Source organism: Hyperolius riggenbachi, chromosome 1 (assembly GCF_040937935.1).
Source record: "Hyperolius riggenbachi isolate aHypRig1 chromosome 1, aHypRig1.pri, whole genome shotgun sequence".
NCBI lineage: Eukaryota > Metazoa > Chordata > Amphibia > Anura > Hyperoliidae > Hyperolius > Hyperolius riggenbachi.
The window spans coordinates 310681492-310702402 of NC_090646.1; the positions used below are offsets into that span (position 1 = coordinate 310681492).

The window sequence follows — 20911 nt, forward strand, 5'->3', positions numbered from 1 at the left end:
CATTCCTCTAAACACCCACTAATTACCCATCAATCACCCCCTATCACCACCTGTCACTGTTACCCATCAGATTAGACCCTAATCTGCCCCTTGCGGGCACCCAATCACCCGCCCACACGCTCAGATTGCCCTCAGACCCCCCCTTATCAATTCGCCAGTGCAATATTTACATCTGTTATTCCCTGTAATAACCCACTGATCACCTGTCAATCACCTATCAATCACCCCCTGTCACTGCCACCCATCAATCACCCCCTGTCACTGCCACCAATCAATCAGCCCCTAACCTGCCCCTTGCAGGCAATCTGATCACCCACCCACACCAATAGATCGCCCGCAGATCCGACATCAGATCACCTCCCAAGTGCAGTGTATACATCTCTTCTCTCCTCTAAACACCCACTAATTACCCATCAATCACCCCCTATCACCACCTGTCACTGTTACCCATCAGATTAGACCCTAATCTGCCCCTTGCGGGCACCCAATCACCCGCCCACACGCTCAGATTTCCCTCAGACCCCCCCTTATCAATTCGCCAGTGCAATATTTACATCTGTTATTCCCTGTAATAACCCACTGATCACCTGTCAATCACCTATCAATCACCCCCTGTCACTGCCACCCATCAATCACCCCCTGTCACTGCCACCCATCAATCAGCCCCTAACCTGCCCCTTGCGGGCAATCTGATCACCCACCCACACCAATAGATCGCCCGCAGATCCGACATCAGATCACCTCCCAAGTGCAGTGTTTACATCTCTTCATTCCTCTAAACACCCACTAATTACCCATCAATCACCCCCTATCACCACCTGTCACTGTTACCCATCAGATTAGACCCTAATCTGCCCCTTGCGGGCACCCAATCACCCACCCACACGCTCAGATTGCCCTCAGACCCCCCCTTATCAATTCGCCAGTGCAATATTTACATCTGTTATTCCCTGTAATAACCCACTGATCACCTGTCAATCACCTATCAATCACCCCCTGTCACTGCCACCCATCAATCACCCCCTGTCACTGCCACCCATCAATCAGCCCCTAACCTGCCCCTTGCAGGCAATCTGATCACCCACCCACATCAATAGATCGCCCGCAGATCCGACATCAGATCACCTCCCAAGTGCAGTGTTTACATCTCTTCTCTCCTCTAAACACCCACTAATTACCCATCAATCACCCCCTATCACCACCTGTCACGGTTACCCATCAGATTAGACCCTAATCTGCCCCTTGCGGGCACCCAATCACCCGCCCACACCTCAGAACGTCCTCAGACCCCAGCCCTGATCACCTCGCTAGTGCATTGCTTGCATCTATTTCCTGCCTCTAATCACACCTTGAGACACCCATCAATCACCTCCTGTCACCCCCTAGCACACCTACCCATCAGATCAGGCCCTAATTTGCCCTGTGTGGGCTCCTGATCACTCGGCCAAACCCTCAGATCCCCCTCAGACCCCCTTCCGATCACCTCCCCAGTGCATTGATTGCATCTATTTTCCCCTCTAACCGCCCCCTGAGACACCCATCAATCACCTCCTGTCACCCCCCTAGCACTCCTATCCATCAGATCAGGCCCAAAACATCCTGTCATCTAAGAGGCCACCCTGCTTATGACCGGTTCCACAAAATTTGCCCCCTCATAGACCACCTGTCATCAAAATTTGCAGATGCTTATACCCCTGAACAGTCATTTTGAGAAATTTGGTTTCCAGACTACTCACAGTTTTGGGCCCGTAAAATGCCAGGGCAGTATAGGAACCCCACAAGTGACCCCATTTTAGAAAGAAGACACCCCAAGGTATTCTGTTAGGTGTATGATGAGTTCATAGAAGATTTTATTTTTTGTCAAAAGTTAGCGGAAATTGGATTTTTATTGTTTTTTTCACAAAGTGTCATTTTTCACTAACTCGTGACAAAAAATAAAATCTTCTATGAACTCACCATACCCCTAACGGAATACCTTGGGGTGTCTTCTTTCTAAAATGGGGTCACTTGTGTGGTTCCTATACTGCCCTGGCATTTTAGGGGCCCTAAACCATGAGGAGTAGTCTAGAAAACAAATGCCTCAAAATGACCTGTGAATAGGACGTTGGGCCCCTTAGCGCACCTAGGCTGCAAAAAAGTGTCACACATGTGGTATCGCCATACTCAGGAGAAGTAGTATAATGTGTTTTGTGGTGTATTTTTACACATACCCATGCTGGGTGGGAAAAATCTCTCTGTAAATGGACAATTGTGTGTAAAAAAAATCAAAAATGTGTCATTTACAGAGATATTTCTCCCACCCAGCATGGTTATATGTAAAAATACACCACAAAACACATTATACTACTTCTTCTGAGTACGGCGATACCACATGTGTGACACTTTTTTGCAGCCTAACTGTGCTAAGGGGCCCAAAGTCCAATGAGTACCTTTAGGATTTCACAGGTCATTTTGAGACATTTGGGTTCAAGACTACTCCTCACGGTTTAGGGCCCCTAAAATGCCAGGGCAGTATAGGAACCCCACAAGTGACCCCATTTTAGAAAGAAGACACCCCAAGGTATTCTGTTAGGTGTATGATGAGTTCATAGAAGATTTTATTTTTTGTCACAAGTTAACGGAAATTGATATGTATTGTTTTTTTTTTTCACAAAGTGTCATTTTCCGCTAACTTGTGACAAAAAAAAATCTTCTATGAACTCACTATACTCCTAACAGAATACCTTGGGGTGTCTTCTTTCTAAAATGGGGTCACTTGTGGGGTTCCTATACTGCCCTGGCATTTTAGGGGCCCTAAACCGTGAGCAGTAGTCTAGAATCCAAATGCCTCAAAATGACCTGTGAATAGGACGTTAGGCCCCTTAGCGCACCTAGGTTGCAAAAAAGTGTCACACATGTGGTATCGCCGTACTCAGAAGAAGTAGTATATTGTGTTTTGGGGTGTATTTTTACACATACCCATGCTGGGTGGGAGAAATCTCTCTGTAAATGGACAATTGTGTGTAAAAAAAAGCAAACAATTGTCATTTACAGAGATATTTCTCCCACCCAGCATGGGTATGTGTAAAAATACACCCCAAAACACATTATACTACTTCTCCTGAGTACGGCGGTACCACATGTGTGGCACTTTTTTGCACCCTAAGTGCGCTAAGAGGCCCAAAGTCCAATGAGTACCTTTAGGATTTCACAGGTCATTTTGCGACATTTGGTTTCAAGACTACTCCTCACGGTTTAGGGCCCCTAAAATGCCAGGGCAGTATAGGAACCCCACAAATGACCCCATTTTAGAAAGAAGACACCCCAAGGTATTCCGTTAAGAGTATGGTGAGTTCATAGAAGATTTTATTTTTTGTCACAAGTTAGCGGAAAATGACACTTTGTGAAAAAAAACAATTAAAATCAATTTCCGCTAACTTGTGACAAAAAAAAAATCTTCTATGAACTCACCATCCTCCTAACGGAATACCTTGGGGTGTATTCTTTCTAAAATGGGGTAATTTGTGGGGTTCCTATACTGTCCTGGCATTTTAGGGGCCCTAAACCGTGAGGAGTAGTCTTGAAACGAAATTTCTCAAAATGACCTGTGAAATCCTAAAGGTACTCATTGAACTTTGGGCCCCTTAGCGCAGTTAGGGTGCAAAAAAGTGCCACACATGTAGTATCGCCGTACTCAGGAGAAGTAGTATAATGTGTTTTGGGGTGTATTTTTCCACATACCCATGCTGAGTGGGAGAAATATCTCTATAAATAGACAATTGTGTGTAAAAAAAATAAAACAATTGTCATTTACGAAGATATTTCTCTCACCCAGCATAGGTATGTGTAAAAATACACCCCAAAACACATTATACTACTTCTCCTGAGTACGGCAATACCACATGTGTGGCACTTTTTTGCAGCCTAACTGCGCTAAGGGGCCAAAAGTCCAATGAGCATCTTTAGGCTTTACAGGGGTGCTTACAATTAGGCACCCCCCAAAATGCCAGGACAGTGAACACACCCCACAAATGACCCCATTTTGGAAAGTAGACACTTCAAGGTATTCAGAGAGGAGCATAGTGAGTCCGTGGCAGATTTCATTTTTTTTTTGTCGCAAGTTAGAAGAAATGGAAACTTTTTTTTTTTCTTTTTTTTGTCAGAAAGTGTCATTTTCCGCTAACTTGTGACAAAAAATAAAATCTTCTATGAACTCACCATGCCTCTCACTGAATACTTTGGGATGTCTTTTTTCCAAAATGGGGTCATTTGGGGGGTATTTGTACTATCCTGGAATTTTAGCCCCTCATGAAACCTGACAGGTGCGCAGAAAAGTCAGAGATGCTTGAAAATGGGAAAATTCACTTTTGGCACCATAGTTTGTAAACGCTATAACTTTTACCCAATCCAATAAATATAACTGAACAGTTTTTTTTTTTATCAAAGACATGTAGCAGAATAACTTTCGCGCTCAAATGTATAGGAAATTTTACTTTATTTGAAAAATGTCAGCACAGCAAGTTAAAAAAGTTTGCCAAAATTCATGTCTTTTTTGATGAATATAATAAAAACTAAAACTCGCAGCAGCAATCAAATAGCAGCAAAAGAAAGCTGTATTAGTGACAAGAAAAGGAGGTAAAATTCCTTTAGGTGGTAGGTTGTATGACCGAGCAATAAACCGTGAAAGCTGCAGTGGTCTGAATGGAGAAAAAGGCTCTGGTCCTTAAGGGGCGAAAAGACTGTGGTCCTCAAGTGGTTAAACACTGGCAGTCACTCTCCAACCCTGACAATTGGGGTATAGATGGCCCCCAAATCTTTATCATCCTGAGTGAATAATTAGGTGCACAGAGCAGGAAGCAAAGCTACTTTACTTCCTGCTCTTTTTTACACGAGGGCAAATGAAGAATACATATGTATATATATTTTTTTTAGAAACAAATTTCATTATAAATTGTATTAAGATATGCCACACTTGAAAAAGCTCACCTTCTGCCCAATGTGGCTGATCCATGGGGATGAGCAATTACTTAAGTCAGGTCCTCGTGAATTCCACATTCCTTCAGGAGCGGTACAAGTGTACGTTGCTACACCTTCACAATGAGACACAAGTATGATAGATTTGTTGAAACAGATGCTGAGAAATGGTTAAAAGGTTTTCAACACATTAAAGAACTCCACCCAACACCATAGCAAAGGTCAACATGCATGTAGGTATGAAAGCCATTCTTAGCTCCCTAAAGGAGCAAACTTAATTTGTACTTTGAAAATTGTGCAAAAGGTGGATCAGCGCATCACCAGGCCGCTTCCGAATGGCCTACAATCAGAGGTGCGCTGAGCCCCCCCCCCAGAAACTGCAAACGCACCTTGAACCCAAACAGAAGCTCTGCATATACACCAAAAGCAAGGCTGCTAAGTGGGAGCAGCTAATCAAAAATGAATTAAATTAGTACATGACAAAGAAATAAACAGCGCTACTCAAAAACAGATAAGTGCCTACCTGCAAGAGAGTGCAAGCTTCACTTGTGGGATAAAATACACACCTAGCATACACATAACCTGTCTACCACTGGAGGATGTTGGTTTCCTGTAACAGCTTGCATGCAACTTGTTAAGTACTTGTTCCTCCCACTGCGAAGAAATCATCCTCATATGGGAGGGGACCTAACAGGCCATTCGGAAGCAGCCTGGTGATGAGGGAGTGGGAGGGACGAGTACTTAACAAGTTGCATGCAAGCTGTTACAGGAAACCAACATCCTCCAGTGGTAGACATGTGTATGCTAGGTGTTTATTTTATCCCACAAGTGGGGCTTGCGCTCAGGTAGGCACTTATCTGTTTTTGAGTAGCGCTGTTCATTAATTTGTACTTTAATACTTGGCCACCTCCAAATCTGCACAGTGATGTGCAGCACCACAATAACAGTTGGATGCATAGCTACATTATAGATATTTTTTCAGAGCCCTGGCACTGCACTGGCTTGATGAGAAAAAGATACAGTGACTTGGTTATTGTAATGTTCAAATGCCTGTAAGGACAATATGTTTGACATGACAGACCAGACAAAAAAAAAAACATGTTTAGCTGAGCTTCAGGAGTGGATGAATGATAACTGGCTTAAAGCGCAACTGAAGTAAGAGGTATATGAAGGCTGCCATATTTATTTTATTTTAAACAATACAAGTTGCCTGGCTGCTGATCTATTTGGCTGCATTAGTGTCTGAATCACACCAGAAACAAGCATGCACCTAATCTTGTCAGGTCTGACAACAATGTCATAAACACCTGATCCACTGCATGCTTGGTCAGGGTCTATGGCTAAAAGTATTAGAGGCAGAGGATCAGCAGGGCAACCAGGCAACTGGTATTGCTTAAAAGGAAATAAATAAATAAATAAATATGGCAGCCACCATATTCTTCTCACTACAATTGTCCTTTAAACTAAATGCTGACAAAACTGTGGTTATTGTCATCGGAGGTTAGCGCCTAGCAGCAAAGTAGCTCCAGACCCAGTCAACACCGCTGAGGGCAGGAACCTCAGACCTTACTAGCTCCAATATTGTGTGCAGCTTGGGTTTACTGATTAATGGGGAATTAAACTTCAGGAATCAAATTTTCGCTGTTGAAAAACATTCCTTTTTCACCCAAGGTTTTAGGTTGAGCACGCACCACCAGTATAATTTTCGCTTCTTTATTGATCACGTCAGATTAAAGCCTCATCTACACGCGTGGATGAGGCTCCGATCCGGCGGGTCGATTAGCCGCTGGATCGCCTCTGCCGCATCCCCGTGCATACCCGCCGCGTCCCCGCTCGCATCGGATTCGATTCCCCGCTCGTCGGAACATCGGAGCCTCATCTACGCGTGTAGATGAGGCTTAAAAGGCAGCAGTATGACAGAGTTGCTTGTTAGCAGACTTGTGACAGCATTCTGTACTATTTGCAAACGGTGTATGTCTTTATTTGGAAGGCCTGCATATAGGGCATTGAAATAGTCCAGCTGTGATGTGATGAAGGCATTGACTAGGGTAGAAAGATTATCTGATGGTACTGATGGACTAGTAACATACAGGACACACAGGCCCCTCCAGAACAGATTCTGGATAATGAACTTAGACTGTCTCAAATTAGCACATACCCTTCCAACCCCAGTTCTCCCACATCACCTAACCCACCATCAATGCCTTCTTACAACACACTCGCCATTCCCCACCAGACCAACATCTGCAAATTTTTCATACCAAATAAGCCCAATAACAATAGAGAAACACTCCCTCTAGGTGAATCCATGACGTCATCTTTTTTAGAACTCCCAGCCTCACTATCCAAGAATGTTCTGTCCACCCAATTACCCAGTCCAATTTCGGCCCGCTCCTTTCTACAACCATCCAACAAAATGAAACGACCACTATCCGACTCAGAAAGCGAGGATCTCGAGGTAAAAGAAAAAAGAAACAAACGCTAACACACCCCCAGTCCATTGACACTACTTCTCCTCTCATTGAAACCAAAAGGAGCATATTCAACTTGTCCAGCCACATCTTAACAAAACAAGAATCTACCTTACTAGAAAAAGGCTTATCCTTCTGTCCCACCAGCCAATCAGACTTGTTCGTATTATTCAGTGACCTCAATACTTATATACGCAAACTAACTCTCAAAAGACACTTTGCAATAAAAAAACACAACGCCACACTACACACAGATGATACTAACCTCATTATCACCAACAACGACTCATTACCCATAGTCTCCATTTCCACAGCTCAAACCAATACTGAAAAATACATCAACTCCCATCTAAAAGGCTGATCACGTTTTTACCCTACAGCCTCTAAAGGTAGCTACATCGACACTTTCTACTCCCTGGTCCTAAAAGACCTACAGGAACTCACTATCCCAGACATGAGCCATACTTCCAACCTCACACCACCTGAAAAAACAGCCCTCAAATCTTTACGCAGAAACTCCAATATAGTCATTAAACCAGCAGATATGGGCGGAGGGATCGTCATCTTAAATCGAACTGACTATCTTACCGAATCCTCACAACTTCTTAATGACCCCAAATACTATAAACAATTACACACAGACCCAACCCCAGAAATTAACAAAACCCTCAAACATTTCATAAACGAGGCCCTACTGAATAACATAATCACCAAAAACGAGAGAAATTTCATTGTCCATCACCATCCAAAAACCCCCTTCTTTTACTACCTGCCCAAAATCCACAAAAACATCCATAGACCACCAGGCAGACCCATTATCTTGGGCATAGACTCAGCCACCAGTAACCTGTCCCGTTTCATAGACACACACTTACAAGTTCACGTACAGTCACTACCCTCCTTTCTCAAGGATTCCCAACATTTGATAGAATTCATACAACCCATCCCCTGGCAAGACGACTATTTATGGTTAACTTGTGATGTCACCTCTCTGTATACCAATATACCACACTCATTTGGACTCACTGCATTACAATATTACTTACAATCCAACAAATCAATGCCGCAAGCACAACAGTCCTTTCTGATATCTTGTACAGAATTCATTCTTAACAACAATATTTTCACATTCCAAGACAACATCTACCATCAAGTCCGCGGAGTTTCGATGGGAAGCTCTTTCTCCCCATCCTATGCAAATTTAGCTATGGGGTACTTGGAACATCTAAAAATGTACAACAATAACCCATTTTTCCATAATATAATTTTCTATAAAAGATATATAGACGACCTAATCTTCATTTGGAAAGGCCCCCCAGACTCAATACCATCCTTCATCGAATACCTCAATACCAACCCCGCCGGGCTACAATTTACTTTCCATCAAGACCCCGTTTCCATAGAATATCTGGACCTCATCCTATATAGTGAACCACCCTACATAAAAACAAAAACCTTTTTCAAACCAGTAGATGTAAATAACTACATTCACTACCACAGTTTTAATTAACGCCCATGGACTAAAAACACACCCTACAGCCCAAACCACAGTTCTTATAAAAAAATTCTCTGATCGGAAATATCCAAAAAAGCTATTACAGGACGCTTTTAAAAAAGCCAAATCCAAAAACCCCTCACAATCCATTACCAACACACAAAATAATGATACACCTCGGTTCATAACAAAATATAGCTCACAACACAACACAGTCCGTAGTATACTTAATAATAGATGGGAAGTTCTTCTACAGGACCCACACCTACGACCGCTCCTAGCTCCGAAACCTGCCATCACGTTCAGACGGGTGCCCAACCTCCGCAGTATTCTAGCCCCCAGCAAATTACGTCACGTACCGACTGAAACTACACCAATTTCCTCTACCGCAGTTCCGGGGTGCACCCCCTGCAACCACAAAAGATGTTTGGCCTGCCAATTCATATCACCCAGTTCCCTTTTTACCTCCCAGATCACCAATACCGAATACCAAATCAAGGACCATCTAACCTGCAAAACTAAAAATGTCATTTATGTGATCACCTGTCCTTGTCGGCTGCAGTATGTGGGCAGAACCACCCAACAAGCAAGGAGTAGAATAGGGCAACACAAAAGGAACATACTCAACAAATACCCCCTACACAGTGTGTCACGTCACTTCACGTCCCATCACAACAGCAACCCAGAACTGTTCAGCATCAAACTCATAGAATCAGTTCCACTTAATCGATCGGATTATTTTGACATTTTGAAAAAACGAGAAATGTATTGGATTCAAATACTGAAAACCCTGACTCCAGATGGTTTAAATGAATTACTGGAGAAAATTTTCTAATTCCATACATCCTAAAATCAAAAATAATTTTTTTCTCTTTTTAAACAGTCGCCTCCTTTTATCGCGCTCTTTTATGTGTATTTTTGTACATTTTAACTTTATTCTCACAATCTCTCTTATCGTTTTTATGCTTTAATTTATAATCTATTTATCAATATGATTGTGTTTATTTCCTAGCCTGTTCTGACGTTCTAATTGAAACTCCGTTTTTTATGGCTCATAAGAGCATAGTCTAATCCTTTTCTTTTAATCCTTTCACTGCATATTTATATAGTGATGAATTACAATGTGTACAATGTAATGAAATAGAATGGATCTCGCAGGGCACACCATCACAAAGATGAGCCGGGTGCTTGATACTGAGACATAGGCTGTGTCTCCAGTAAGTCAGTGTACAAATGTATCAGCACACCGATATAATGTAGTTCACGCTCTTTTATTGAGCCATGCGTTCCACAAAGATAAAACCGACAATTGTTTCGGGGGCCACACAGGGTCCCCCTTCTTACTGATTGAGCGATAGGATTAATATTGAGGCATGTTTTGATGTGTAAACAATGGAGATGACATCATTGCTTGATTGCACTATGGGTGTGGTGATTAGGGATTAGGTTGGTATATAAGTTTTTCAAATTTGAATGTGTTTGTAACTACACGCCTTGAAGAAGGGGGACCCTGTGTGGCCCCCGAAACAATTGTCGGTTTTATCTTTGTGGAACGCATGGCTCAATAAAAGAGCGTGAACTACATTATATCAGTGTGCTGATACATTTGTACAATGTAATGAAAACATCTCCATGTCTTCCAATCCGTTTTTTCCCCTCTGTGTCCTCTAGAGGGCAGCATCACAACACATTATCCCCATCGTACATACACTGAAAAGAATATACACGTGTATTTATCTTTTTCATAATTCTTGTATGATACATTTTCATGTAAATTCACCTATCAGTAAATGTAACCTGGACCCAATTCATGGGAACAAGTACATAGTGCGTTTATCCCAATAGTACCCTCACATCCCCGTATAGCGCACTCAACCCCAATGGCCGCATCTATATAAGTAAGGGCACGCCTGCGCAGTGGGTGAGAGGCTCTACGCCTCTTACACCATGCGCGCATCACGCGCCTTTCGCACATGTGCAAACAAACCCTTGGCGCCACGTCACTACTTCCCCACCCCTGGCCACTTTCCTATACCGCCCATCTCCCAGCCCCTTCCCCGCCCACGGAACTTGTACGTAACATAACACTGTACAACTTCACACGTGGGAGAATACTGACAGGACGCACTCCCACCCTCCTGACTGTTTTCCGTTCTGAATTGGGCAGCCATCTCCCCGCCCACAATCCTTTCCCTGGCCCCCAATCATTCAATTAATCAATCTACTCTCCCCCAGCAACGTATTTAAACGCAGTTCACGCATTAGCCAGCACAGAGGTGCCAAACTGACATTGGACTCCTTGCTGGTAAGTGACATTTCTATGATCTAGTCATTCTAAACCTCTTATCGATACCATAAGCAGTCTCACCCCCTCTTACCACACAATAATCTGTTTCACCCTCTCCAACACTTATTTTCCCGACCCCGTAAATACACCTATATGTGCACTTACCACGCAGCTACCATACACCTCACATTGTAAGGGAACTTTTAGGTCCCATATTCATAGGGATCACCGTATAGACCCTATATTGCACTATATTTACCAACTGGTTATATCCAACATAGACGCGAAACTGCAGATCCAACGCATCTGCCCACTCCATTCCTATTATGCACCAGAATTGCCCCATTAGCATCAAATGCTGTTGTTACGCATTATTTGTCAATATCACTATACACAGCAGTCTGATTGCACTTTTTTATCTCTGTCATTCTCAGTGTATTACTCCTTTTATATATTGCCTGATGAAGCAGGATTGCCCGTGAAACGCGTTGCCAGTTTCTATAGGAGTATGTATGAATAACTTATTGCTTCCAGAATCGACAAGCATCGTGTCTGTTTCGAGTAGCTGGTCCACCACCGCCTACTTACCCTTTTAACAATTTTAGTCTCTTTTATCCTATTGGCGCCTCTGTACACTCCTACAAGACAAGATCTGATGGAATGAGGTGCTTAATTTTTACGATATTCCTTAGGTGAAAAAAGGAAACAGCAAAGGAGAGTGGGACAGCACCTATAAACAGGAGAAGGTGTGCCCAGGCGTTCCACACCACTGGGGCTGTCACATTCAGGATTCAAGTCGAGCAGGCACACCAGTATAATTATAGTACATGTAAACCAATCAATACGCAGCATATCCATCATCCAATCACATAGCACCACATCATGGGAGGACCTAATAGGGAAGTATAGCGGAACTTTCTCAGTCCCGCCCCTCCAGGTTTCCTACTCCCAAAATAGCAAAAAAAGGCTTAGCTTAAAGCGGATCAGAGATGAAAAACTAACTATAACAAGTAACTTGTCTATATATCTTATCTAAAGATTAGATAGTTTACACAGCAAATCTAGCTGCAAACAGCTTTAATAGAAAATGATTATTTCTTCCTGTGATATAATGACAGCAGCCATGTTGTTGTGGTTTATTTAGTTTATAGGGAATTAGAGTATTAAAACAAAAACAAAAAAGTATTTGGCTTGAGGAATGCCTTATAAACAATAGGAAAGGAACACAATTATGCAATGAGTAAAATTTCACCTCAGATCCACTCTAAACTGTATCTAATAATCAGGTAAGCACAAGTGTATACAAGGCGCTATATCCATTAACTTCTAGGCAGGAATCACCAAGCAAAAACTCACCACAGTCTACTCAAACCTGCTACGTCGTCCCACAAACCTATCTGCTATCTGTTTACGGATCGATAAACATTGGCATTTTCTAAGAAAGGCTTTTCCCAGAGTACCTGAGTTTAATTACCCCCCATTGCTATCATTTAAAAAAGCCCCAACCATATGTGATAAACTGGTACACACCAAAGCCAGGACAGGTAGACCTAGAGATGGTAAAAGGGTACACATCCCTGTCTTATGCTGGGAATACACGTTTCGTTTTTGCCTTCGTTTTAGCCTTCGATTCGTTTGGTAAACGAATCGAGTGTTGAAAACGTATGTGAAAATAGTCATAATCTCATTATAGTTTCGATTAATAGACCCCAAAAACGAACGACTAGTGATCGAACATGTTTGATATTATCTCTCTTTATTCATCTAATCGAACCATTGGTAGGCTTGATGGCTGTTCAGATCGATTATATATTCGTTTATGCCGTCCGTCCCTGTACTACGTTTCGTTTCTTTGCAGCCTTCGATCATTGGAAAAACGAAACCATCAGAATCGGAAAAAAAAACGAAACCGTGGGTGGTGATATTAACCTTACGATCAATTATTTCGGGATCGAAAAGAACAAAAGGCACTATCGAAACGAAGGTTTAAACGAAGGCAAAAACGAAACGTGTATTCCCAGCATTAGTTTCCACCTGTGTAGTTTTATTCTAAAAGGGGACATTTTTAGACATCCTTCTAAAGGCACACAATTTTATAGCAAGGAACATTTTGATTGTAATTCGTCTTTTGTCATTTACCTGCTGAAGTGTCCCTGCGGATTGGCTTATGTTGGAAAGACAACAAAGGCACTTAAAGTGAGACTGTCAGCTCACAAGTCGGCTATTAGGAACAGGGACACTATGCAGGTGGTGGCTAGACATTTTGTTGAAGCTGGTCATGGGGTGTCGCAATTAAGAGTTCAAGTGATTGATGGGGTTCCAGTTGGTTGGGGTGCGGCTGTGATCGGGAAAAATAATTATTGTAACACCTGAAGCTATGGCGGCTGCGGATACGCAGGCAATACCCGCAGCCGCCTTTGTTCCCTGTTCACAGGCCTTATCCGTCCCGGGGGCGTCCAGCACGCCGGGAACGGCATTGTCCCTTGCTCATAGGGTCTCTCTATCGCACGGGCGCGCGCGGAGACAGGACCTTTATGCTGGAAGAAGGCGTGTCAGCTGACCTGCCGGTCGGCTGACGTCAGGAGTGACTCGCGCCACTCGGATTGGCTGATTGCTAGGGGGCATGGTGCTGGGCTCTCCTCAGCTTCTTAAGCCTTTATAGATCATTGGCAACTCGTCTGCTGTTGCGAATACACTCGTGTTAGCGCTCAGACCTAGTGAGGTTCCTGTTGATGATAGACGTATATGCAGTGTTTGCAATATACATCTATCTATAGTTAGTTATTATTGCATTGTATTCTGATAACTTGTGTATGATTCTGGCTACTCTCTGACCTTGCTATTCTATACGATTCTGTATCTCTGCCTTTCTGACTTAGTTTCTGAACCTCTGCCTGATATTAACTACTCTCTTGCCTGCCGATTTGGTACTCTCTCTGCCTGCCTGTTATCGAACCTAGCCTGTCTGACTACTCTACTCACCAGTGGGCCCTAGCCACTGCTGAAGTGCTCTTAGCTATTAGAACCTACCAGCCCCTCTGGTGAGGTTCCGACCTATTTATATAGCTCCAGTGACTGATAGTATCTTGCCAGCCCCTCTGGCAAGGTCTAGTTAAACGATTCAGTCATTTGTGCTGTTAGTACCTTACCAGCTCCTCTGGTAAGGTTTAGCCAAACTTCTTTATTCTCTCATTGTTAGTACTTTGCCAGCTCCTCTGGTAAAGACCTATTGTTACTTGTGTTGGTAGACCCTCCAGCTCCACTGGAGAAGTCTATACTGTTGCACCAAACACCACACCTTACTCACTGCTAGCTATACTGGTATTATTGGTGATACTGCAGATCACCACATAATCAGGTATAGTGTCTGTTAATGAACTCATTAAAACGGTTAACATGCAGCAGACCCAGATTGACCAGCTAATTCAAACAGTTAACCGTTTGAAAGACCCTAATGCACAAATGCCCTCCCCTCATGTCATAGAACCCAGGGTGCTCCCTCCTGAAAAATTCTCGGGGCATCCCTCTGATTTTCGAAATTTTAAACACAGGTGTTTATCTTATTTTGAACTACGGCCAGTATCGTCAGGTACAGGACGCCAGAGAATTACATTAATGAAGACATTATTATCTGGTGATTCGCAGTCCTGGGCATATAGTCTCCCTCTGGAGAATGAGGCTCTGGCCTCAGTTGACGCTTTTTTTAAGGCAATGGCAGTTATATACGATGATCCCGATTTAGCCATAACGTCAGAAAGGAAATTGAAGACACTCAGACACTGGCATAATCCTGTTGAAACTTATGCAGCTGAGTTTAGGAGATGGGCAGTCTGTGAGAAAATGCGGAAAAGCCGCTGCAAGTACTCAAAGTAGGGCAGCTGATTCCGCGTTCAACATGGCAGCTTGCACGCATGGGCCTGTATCCACTAGCCTGACGGAGCGCGAAAAAGCCACCACATGCCCAGTGAACAAGGCGGCGGATTCTGCGTCCGACGTGGCGGTTTGCACGCATGAGCTTACCACTAGCAGTATGGATGAATGCGGGGAAGCCGCCGCATGCTCTGACAGTGGTGCGGCTGGCTCCACGTTCAAACCAACGGATGCATTACAACACATGTCTGGTGTGGCTGGAACTGATAGTCCACATAGGTTCAGAAGGACGCGCGCGCGCGCGCTGAGAGGCAGAGCCTTTATGGCAGTCAGAAGGGTGTCAGCTGATCCAGCCGATCAGCTGACAATTCTATCAGGTTTAATTGGTCCAGCACTTAGGGGAGGCGCTGGAGAGCGCTTGTGTATATATACTGGGTGCTGGTCATTTCTCTGGTGTCTGGCATTGCGATCACTACGTGGTAGCACTCAGAGCTTGTCAGTATCTAATATTATCTGTATTATTATCTAGACCAGTTCCTAGGTGTTGATGATCAAGGACCTCACACCTCAGTCTAGGGAAAACTATATGTGCTAGCTCTCAGACCTTAGCTAGATCCGACAGTGTGCCAGAACCGGCTGGAGCTGGGAATCCACACTGAGTCAGATTCTTGATAGCTTAAAGTACTAATTGCATTGTTTATCTGTTATGACCTTCTGCTTTCCTGACTACTCTTCTGATCTCTGATTAGGTACTTCGCTATATCTGATACTCTGTTTCCGTACTCTGCTTGTCTTAGAATTCCGCATCTGTCTCCTGTCTTTGTCCCTGATCTGTCTGTCTGTTGCCGACCTGGCTTGTCCGACCTCGAGAGCTATCTCTTCAGCCAAGAGATAGCTCACAGACCTGTGGGTGACACTTCTCCTGGTGTCACTCACACTTGTCCTTCCTACTCCTAGCCTGACCCCTCCCTCGGGAGAGTCTCAGGCTTACGGAAGGAACGTGTTTTGTGCAGTACTCCTTACTGCTGTGCGCCTGCTCCACAGGTGCAGTCCTCAAAGTATTTCTGTTGCACTGTACACTCTTTTACCCAGGTGTCCAGAGGTTAGAGATATATCTGATTATCGGTGATACTGCAGATCATCAATAATCAGGTATATATATCTGTATTCTCAGTGATACTGCAGATCACCGGTAATCAGACCCTCTCTGTGTTACACCGATCGTTACACAGTCTCAGCCAGATGGGGGCAGTACGCACTCTTAGATTGTTTTTTGTCGGGGTTATCTGATGCAGTTGCCGACTTGATGTTGGGGCACCCCGACTAAAATCATTGGGTGAAGCCATCTCACTGGCTGTCAAAATTGATCGGCGAGTTCGCTATCAGAGGCAAGCTCGAAAGTAAAGTACCAGGGGGATATGCTTCTGGTACCTTTTCTGCTTCAGTGTCTTCCTCTCCACCTCATGATGAGCCAATGCAGATTGGGCAAACAAAGCTCACAGAGGTCGAGAAAAACAGGAGAGCAAATGAAAAATTATGTCTTTATTGCACTGAAAAAGGGCATATAGTGGTTGTTTGTCCCAAGAAGGCAGAAAACTATTGCCTAGGAGTAGTTGGAGGTACTACCCTAGGCGATCCAGTCTTACCTCTAAGCAATAAACGTTTATTACTCCCGTGCTCTATCACCTGGAGGGAGCAGGTTCACTCCACTCAGGCGTTTATAGACTCGTGTTCGGCTGTAAATGCCATGGCTTATGATTTTGCTATCAAATTTGGGTTTCCTTTAACTCCTGTGGGATGTCAGGTACAGATTACCGCAGTGGATGACTCCCCATTCCCAATTAAACAGTCCATCACCCAGACTCCTGTGTTGTTGTGTCAGTTAGTCTTGCATAAGGAACAAATACAGTTTCTGGTACTCAAAATGTCCACCTCCACCGTCATTCTGGGTATGCCGTGGCTTAAAAAAATTCTCCTCAGATTGACTGGAGTTCCAGACAGTTGTTAAGCTGGTCTCCTTATTGTCATCATCATTGTCTGGAGAATGTTACCTTAGTCGCTACTGAAATTCAAGGGGAGGGGACTTCTGAGTCGTCCTCTGAACCCCCTGGGATAGATTCCTGGGTGGATTGGGTACCTACGTTAAGCCCATTCCAACAGGACGTCCCTGAAGGGAAACCAGGTGGAGTTCTATTTGTTCCATTGCAGTTCAGATTTAAAATTCTTCATGCATTCCATACCCATAAAAATGCTGGTCATCCAGGAATTGCTCGCACACAAGAGTTGTTAGACCGTTGCGTCTGGTGGCCTTCCCTAGTGTCAGATTGTAAGGAATTTGTCAGTAATTGCTCCGTTTGTGCCAGGAGTAAGTCGTCTAGACGGGCTCCTGTGGGTACCTTACAGTCACTTCCAGTGCCTGAGCAGCCCTGGACCCATGTGTCCATGGACTTTGTGGGCAAACTGCCTAGATCTGAGGGTAAAACAGTCATATGGGTGGTAGTCGATAGGTTCAGTAAGATGGCCCACTTTATTCCCTTGGACGGACTCCCCACTGCACAAGAGTTGGCAGGGCTCTTCATCCGTCACATTTTCAGACTGCATAGAATTCCGGAAAATGTGGTGTCAGATAGAGGAGTCCAGTTCGTGTCCAGGTTTTGGAAGGCCTTCTGTCATCATATGGGAATGAATCTATCGTTTTCCTCCGGCTACCACTCACAGACTAACGGGCAGACCGAAAGGGTCAACCAATCTTTGGAGCAGTTCCTTAGAGGTTACGTGGCCGATGCTCAGATGGATTGGGTCAAATTCTTGCCTTTTGCAGAATTTGCTCATAATAATTTGAAATGTGCCTCCTCGGGATTCTCCCCTTTTCAAGTGGTAATGGGAGATCATCGAAGTTCTCTCCTCTGCCAGTGGTGTCATCACCTTTCCCGGCCTTGGAGGAGTGGCAAGGGACATTAAAGGAGATCTGGGGAAAAGTCAAAGAGAATTTGAAAAAGGCTTTTTCTACCCAGAAAAAAAAGGCAGATAGGAAACGTTCTGTGGAGTAGAATTTTCTCCCAGGAGATTTAGTGTGGGTTTCTACTCGACACTTGGCCCTAAAGCAACCCTCTGCTAAATTGGGTCCCAAATTCATAGGGCCATACTCTGTGTCCAAAAGGGTCAACAATGTTACCTATGTTGTCTCGCTCCCACCCAGCTTCAGGGGTGGTGTAATGATCCACTCAGCTGTCTGCACAGGCAGACAGCTGTTTGACCATTCCTTAAGTCTGTGGGCTGCAGGTCTCTGGAAAAGAGACCTGTCTTTACTTTGCAAGTTTCAGACTTGCTCTGTCACTGAGGAATTTGCATACACTTGTCATGCAAATTGCCTAGCCGCCTCCTTTGAAGGCTTGCAGTATAAATACCATGTTCTCCCAGGATCCTTGGCTGGTCATGATGGTTTGTTACTGCTAAAACACTCCTGGAGTGTCAGCCTTGCTATTGTTTGCTAAAGATTATCTTAGAGTATTCCTGGGGACTGCACTAGGCATTCCTTCTAGTGCAGTCAGGTTGTATTACACTTGTTCTGGTGGAAAAGAGCAGTGGATCCTGCTAGCTCTGTTTCTGCACTTGGATCACACTTGCTCTGGTGGAAAAGAGCAGTGGATCCTGCTAGTTCTGTTTCTCTACTTGGTTCACACTTGCTCTGGTGGAAAAGAGCAGTGGATCCTGCTAGCTCTGTTTCTGCACTTGGATCACACTTGCTCTGGTGGAAAAGAGCAATGGATCCTTCCTGTCCTGTCCCTGAACCCGGATCGCACTCGCTCTGGTGGAAGAGCTGTGGATCTTATCTGATCTATTCCTGTTTTCCGTTCGTCTGTCTGTCTGGAGCAAATGCTTGCGCTTGCCTGAGATAAGGCAGCCGTTTAGCAAGCGTTCCTGTTATTTGTTCATTTGTGTTCATTCGTTAGTCAGGGTGGCGTGCTTGTCTCTGTTGCGCTTGTCGTGCGGAGACCGCATCGTAAACGCGCTTGTCGCTGTTGTGCCTAACGCGCGGTGACCGCGTTTAGGTATTGCGTTTGTTATTTTCGTTGACATTCTCATTGTATGATATGCTGTGCCTTTCGCTCTGCTCCTGTGTTTAACCTTTACTCTGTCTTGTGTCACTGTTGGCAATCGCCACTCTTGCGATTGCGTTCACACTTTGGTTTTCGCTGTTGTATGTCGACCATCGCCGGGAGGCGACTAGATTGGTAGACATACATACATTCTGTCTCTGTGCTCTCTCCCTCGAGAGAAACTATCCTGCTCCGTATTGCCCCATTACGTACAATCCTTATCTAGCATCTGTGGCTGTGCAGAGGATCTGTTCCTCTGCACTCCACAGCTCCATCTGCCGGTTGGAATTCCTCTCTACGGGTGCATCCGCACCTTAGCTGGGTTCTCTTATCCAAATGTTTGTGGAGGATTTCCGTGGTGTCGGCGCGCAGGTTGTGCGCTGACCACGGAGATAATTCCACAATCGTTACAGGTGGTAGAACATTTCATGTATCCCTCTTGAAACCTGCTGTGCATGTGGATTCCTCCCCCCCCCCCCCCCCCCGTGGTGATTAATGGAGAAGCAGAGTACGAGATAGAGCAGATCTTTGATTCTCGGGTGGTGCGTAACTCCATACAGTACCTAGTCCATTGGAGAGGGTATGGTGCAGAGGAGTGATCTTGGGTACCACTTTCTCGCATGCATGCAGAAGAACTCAGGGAGGAGTTTCATAGGTTGCATCCTGATAGGCCAGGTGGATCATGTTTGGAGTCCACGCCTAGAGGGGGGGGGGGGTACTGTAACACCTGAAGCTATGGCGGGTGCAGATACGCAGGCTATACCCGCAGCCGCCTTTGTTCCCTGTTCACAGGCCTTATCCGTCGCGGCGGCGTCCAGCACGCCGGGAACGGCATTGGGTCTCTGTATCGCGCGGGCGCGTGCGGAGACAGGACCTTTATGCTGGAAGAAGGCGCGTCAGCTGACCTGCCGGTCGGCTGACGTCAGGAGTGCCTCGCGCCGCTCGGATTGGCTGATTGCTAGGGGGCGTGGCGCTGGGCTCTCCTCAGCTTCTTAAGCCTTCACAGATCATTGGCAACTCATCTGCTGTTGCGAATACACTCGTGTTAGTGCTCAGACCTAGTGAGGTTCCTGTTGATGATAGATGTATATGCAGTGCAGGGGCGTCACTAGCCCTGTTTTAGGGGGGCACGTGCCCCCAATCTTTCCTGGGGTGCCACGGATCTCCGCCCGGCCGCCCCCTCTGTCAAGACTCAGCGGCTCCCTCCAGCCGCCGTGTCACTGACAGTCTCAGACCTCACGATCAGGCGGCGAGCTGGCGACCAATCATGCGGGCGCTAGGACCCAGCGCCCGCACTGATATGCCGAAGTGACATCACTTCCGCATATCGAGCGGGTGCGTCCAGCGCCCGCTCGTACATCTGGTCGGGTCGCCGCTGATCCTGAGCGGCGGCGGTTAGAGGGGGGGGGCCTCCCTGTCACTCACTCACTCACTCACGGGGCTCCCTGGCACGCACTCACTCCCTAAAGGGGCTCCCTGTCACTCACTCACTCCCTAAAGGGGCTACCTGTCACTCACTCACTCCCTAAAGGGGCTCCCTGGCACTCACTCACTCCCTAAAGGGGCTCCCTGGCACTCACTCACTCCCTAAAGGGGCTCCCTGGCACGCACCCACTCCCTAAAGGGGCTCCCTGGCATGCACTCACTCCCTAAAGGGGCTCCCTGTCACTCACTCACTCCCTAAAGGGGCTCCCTGTCACTCACTCACTCCCTAAAGGGGCTCCCTGGCACGCAC

At 45.3% G+C, this 20911-nt stretch overlaps 1 protein-coding gene across 9 annotated transcripts in view; it reads right to left on the reverse strand.

Annotated features, from left to right (window-relative positions):
• ADGRL3 (adhesion G protein-coupled receptor L3) overlaps positions 1 to 20911 on the reverse strand; it is a 2975920-nt gene that overhangs the window by 1935491 nt on the left and 1019518 nt on the right. For all 9 annotated transcript variants that reach the window (XM_068233819.1, XM_068233821.1, XM_068233820.1 and 6 more), the window contains one exon: positions 4966 to 5069. In XM_068233819.1, the coding sequence (XP_068089920.1) occupies positions 4966 to 5069 (104 nt within the window). The remainder of the gene's footprint in view (positions 1 to 4965; positions 5070 to 20911) is intronic.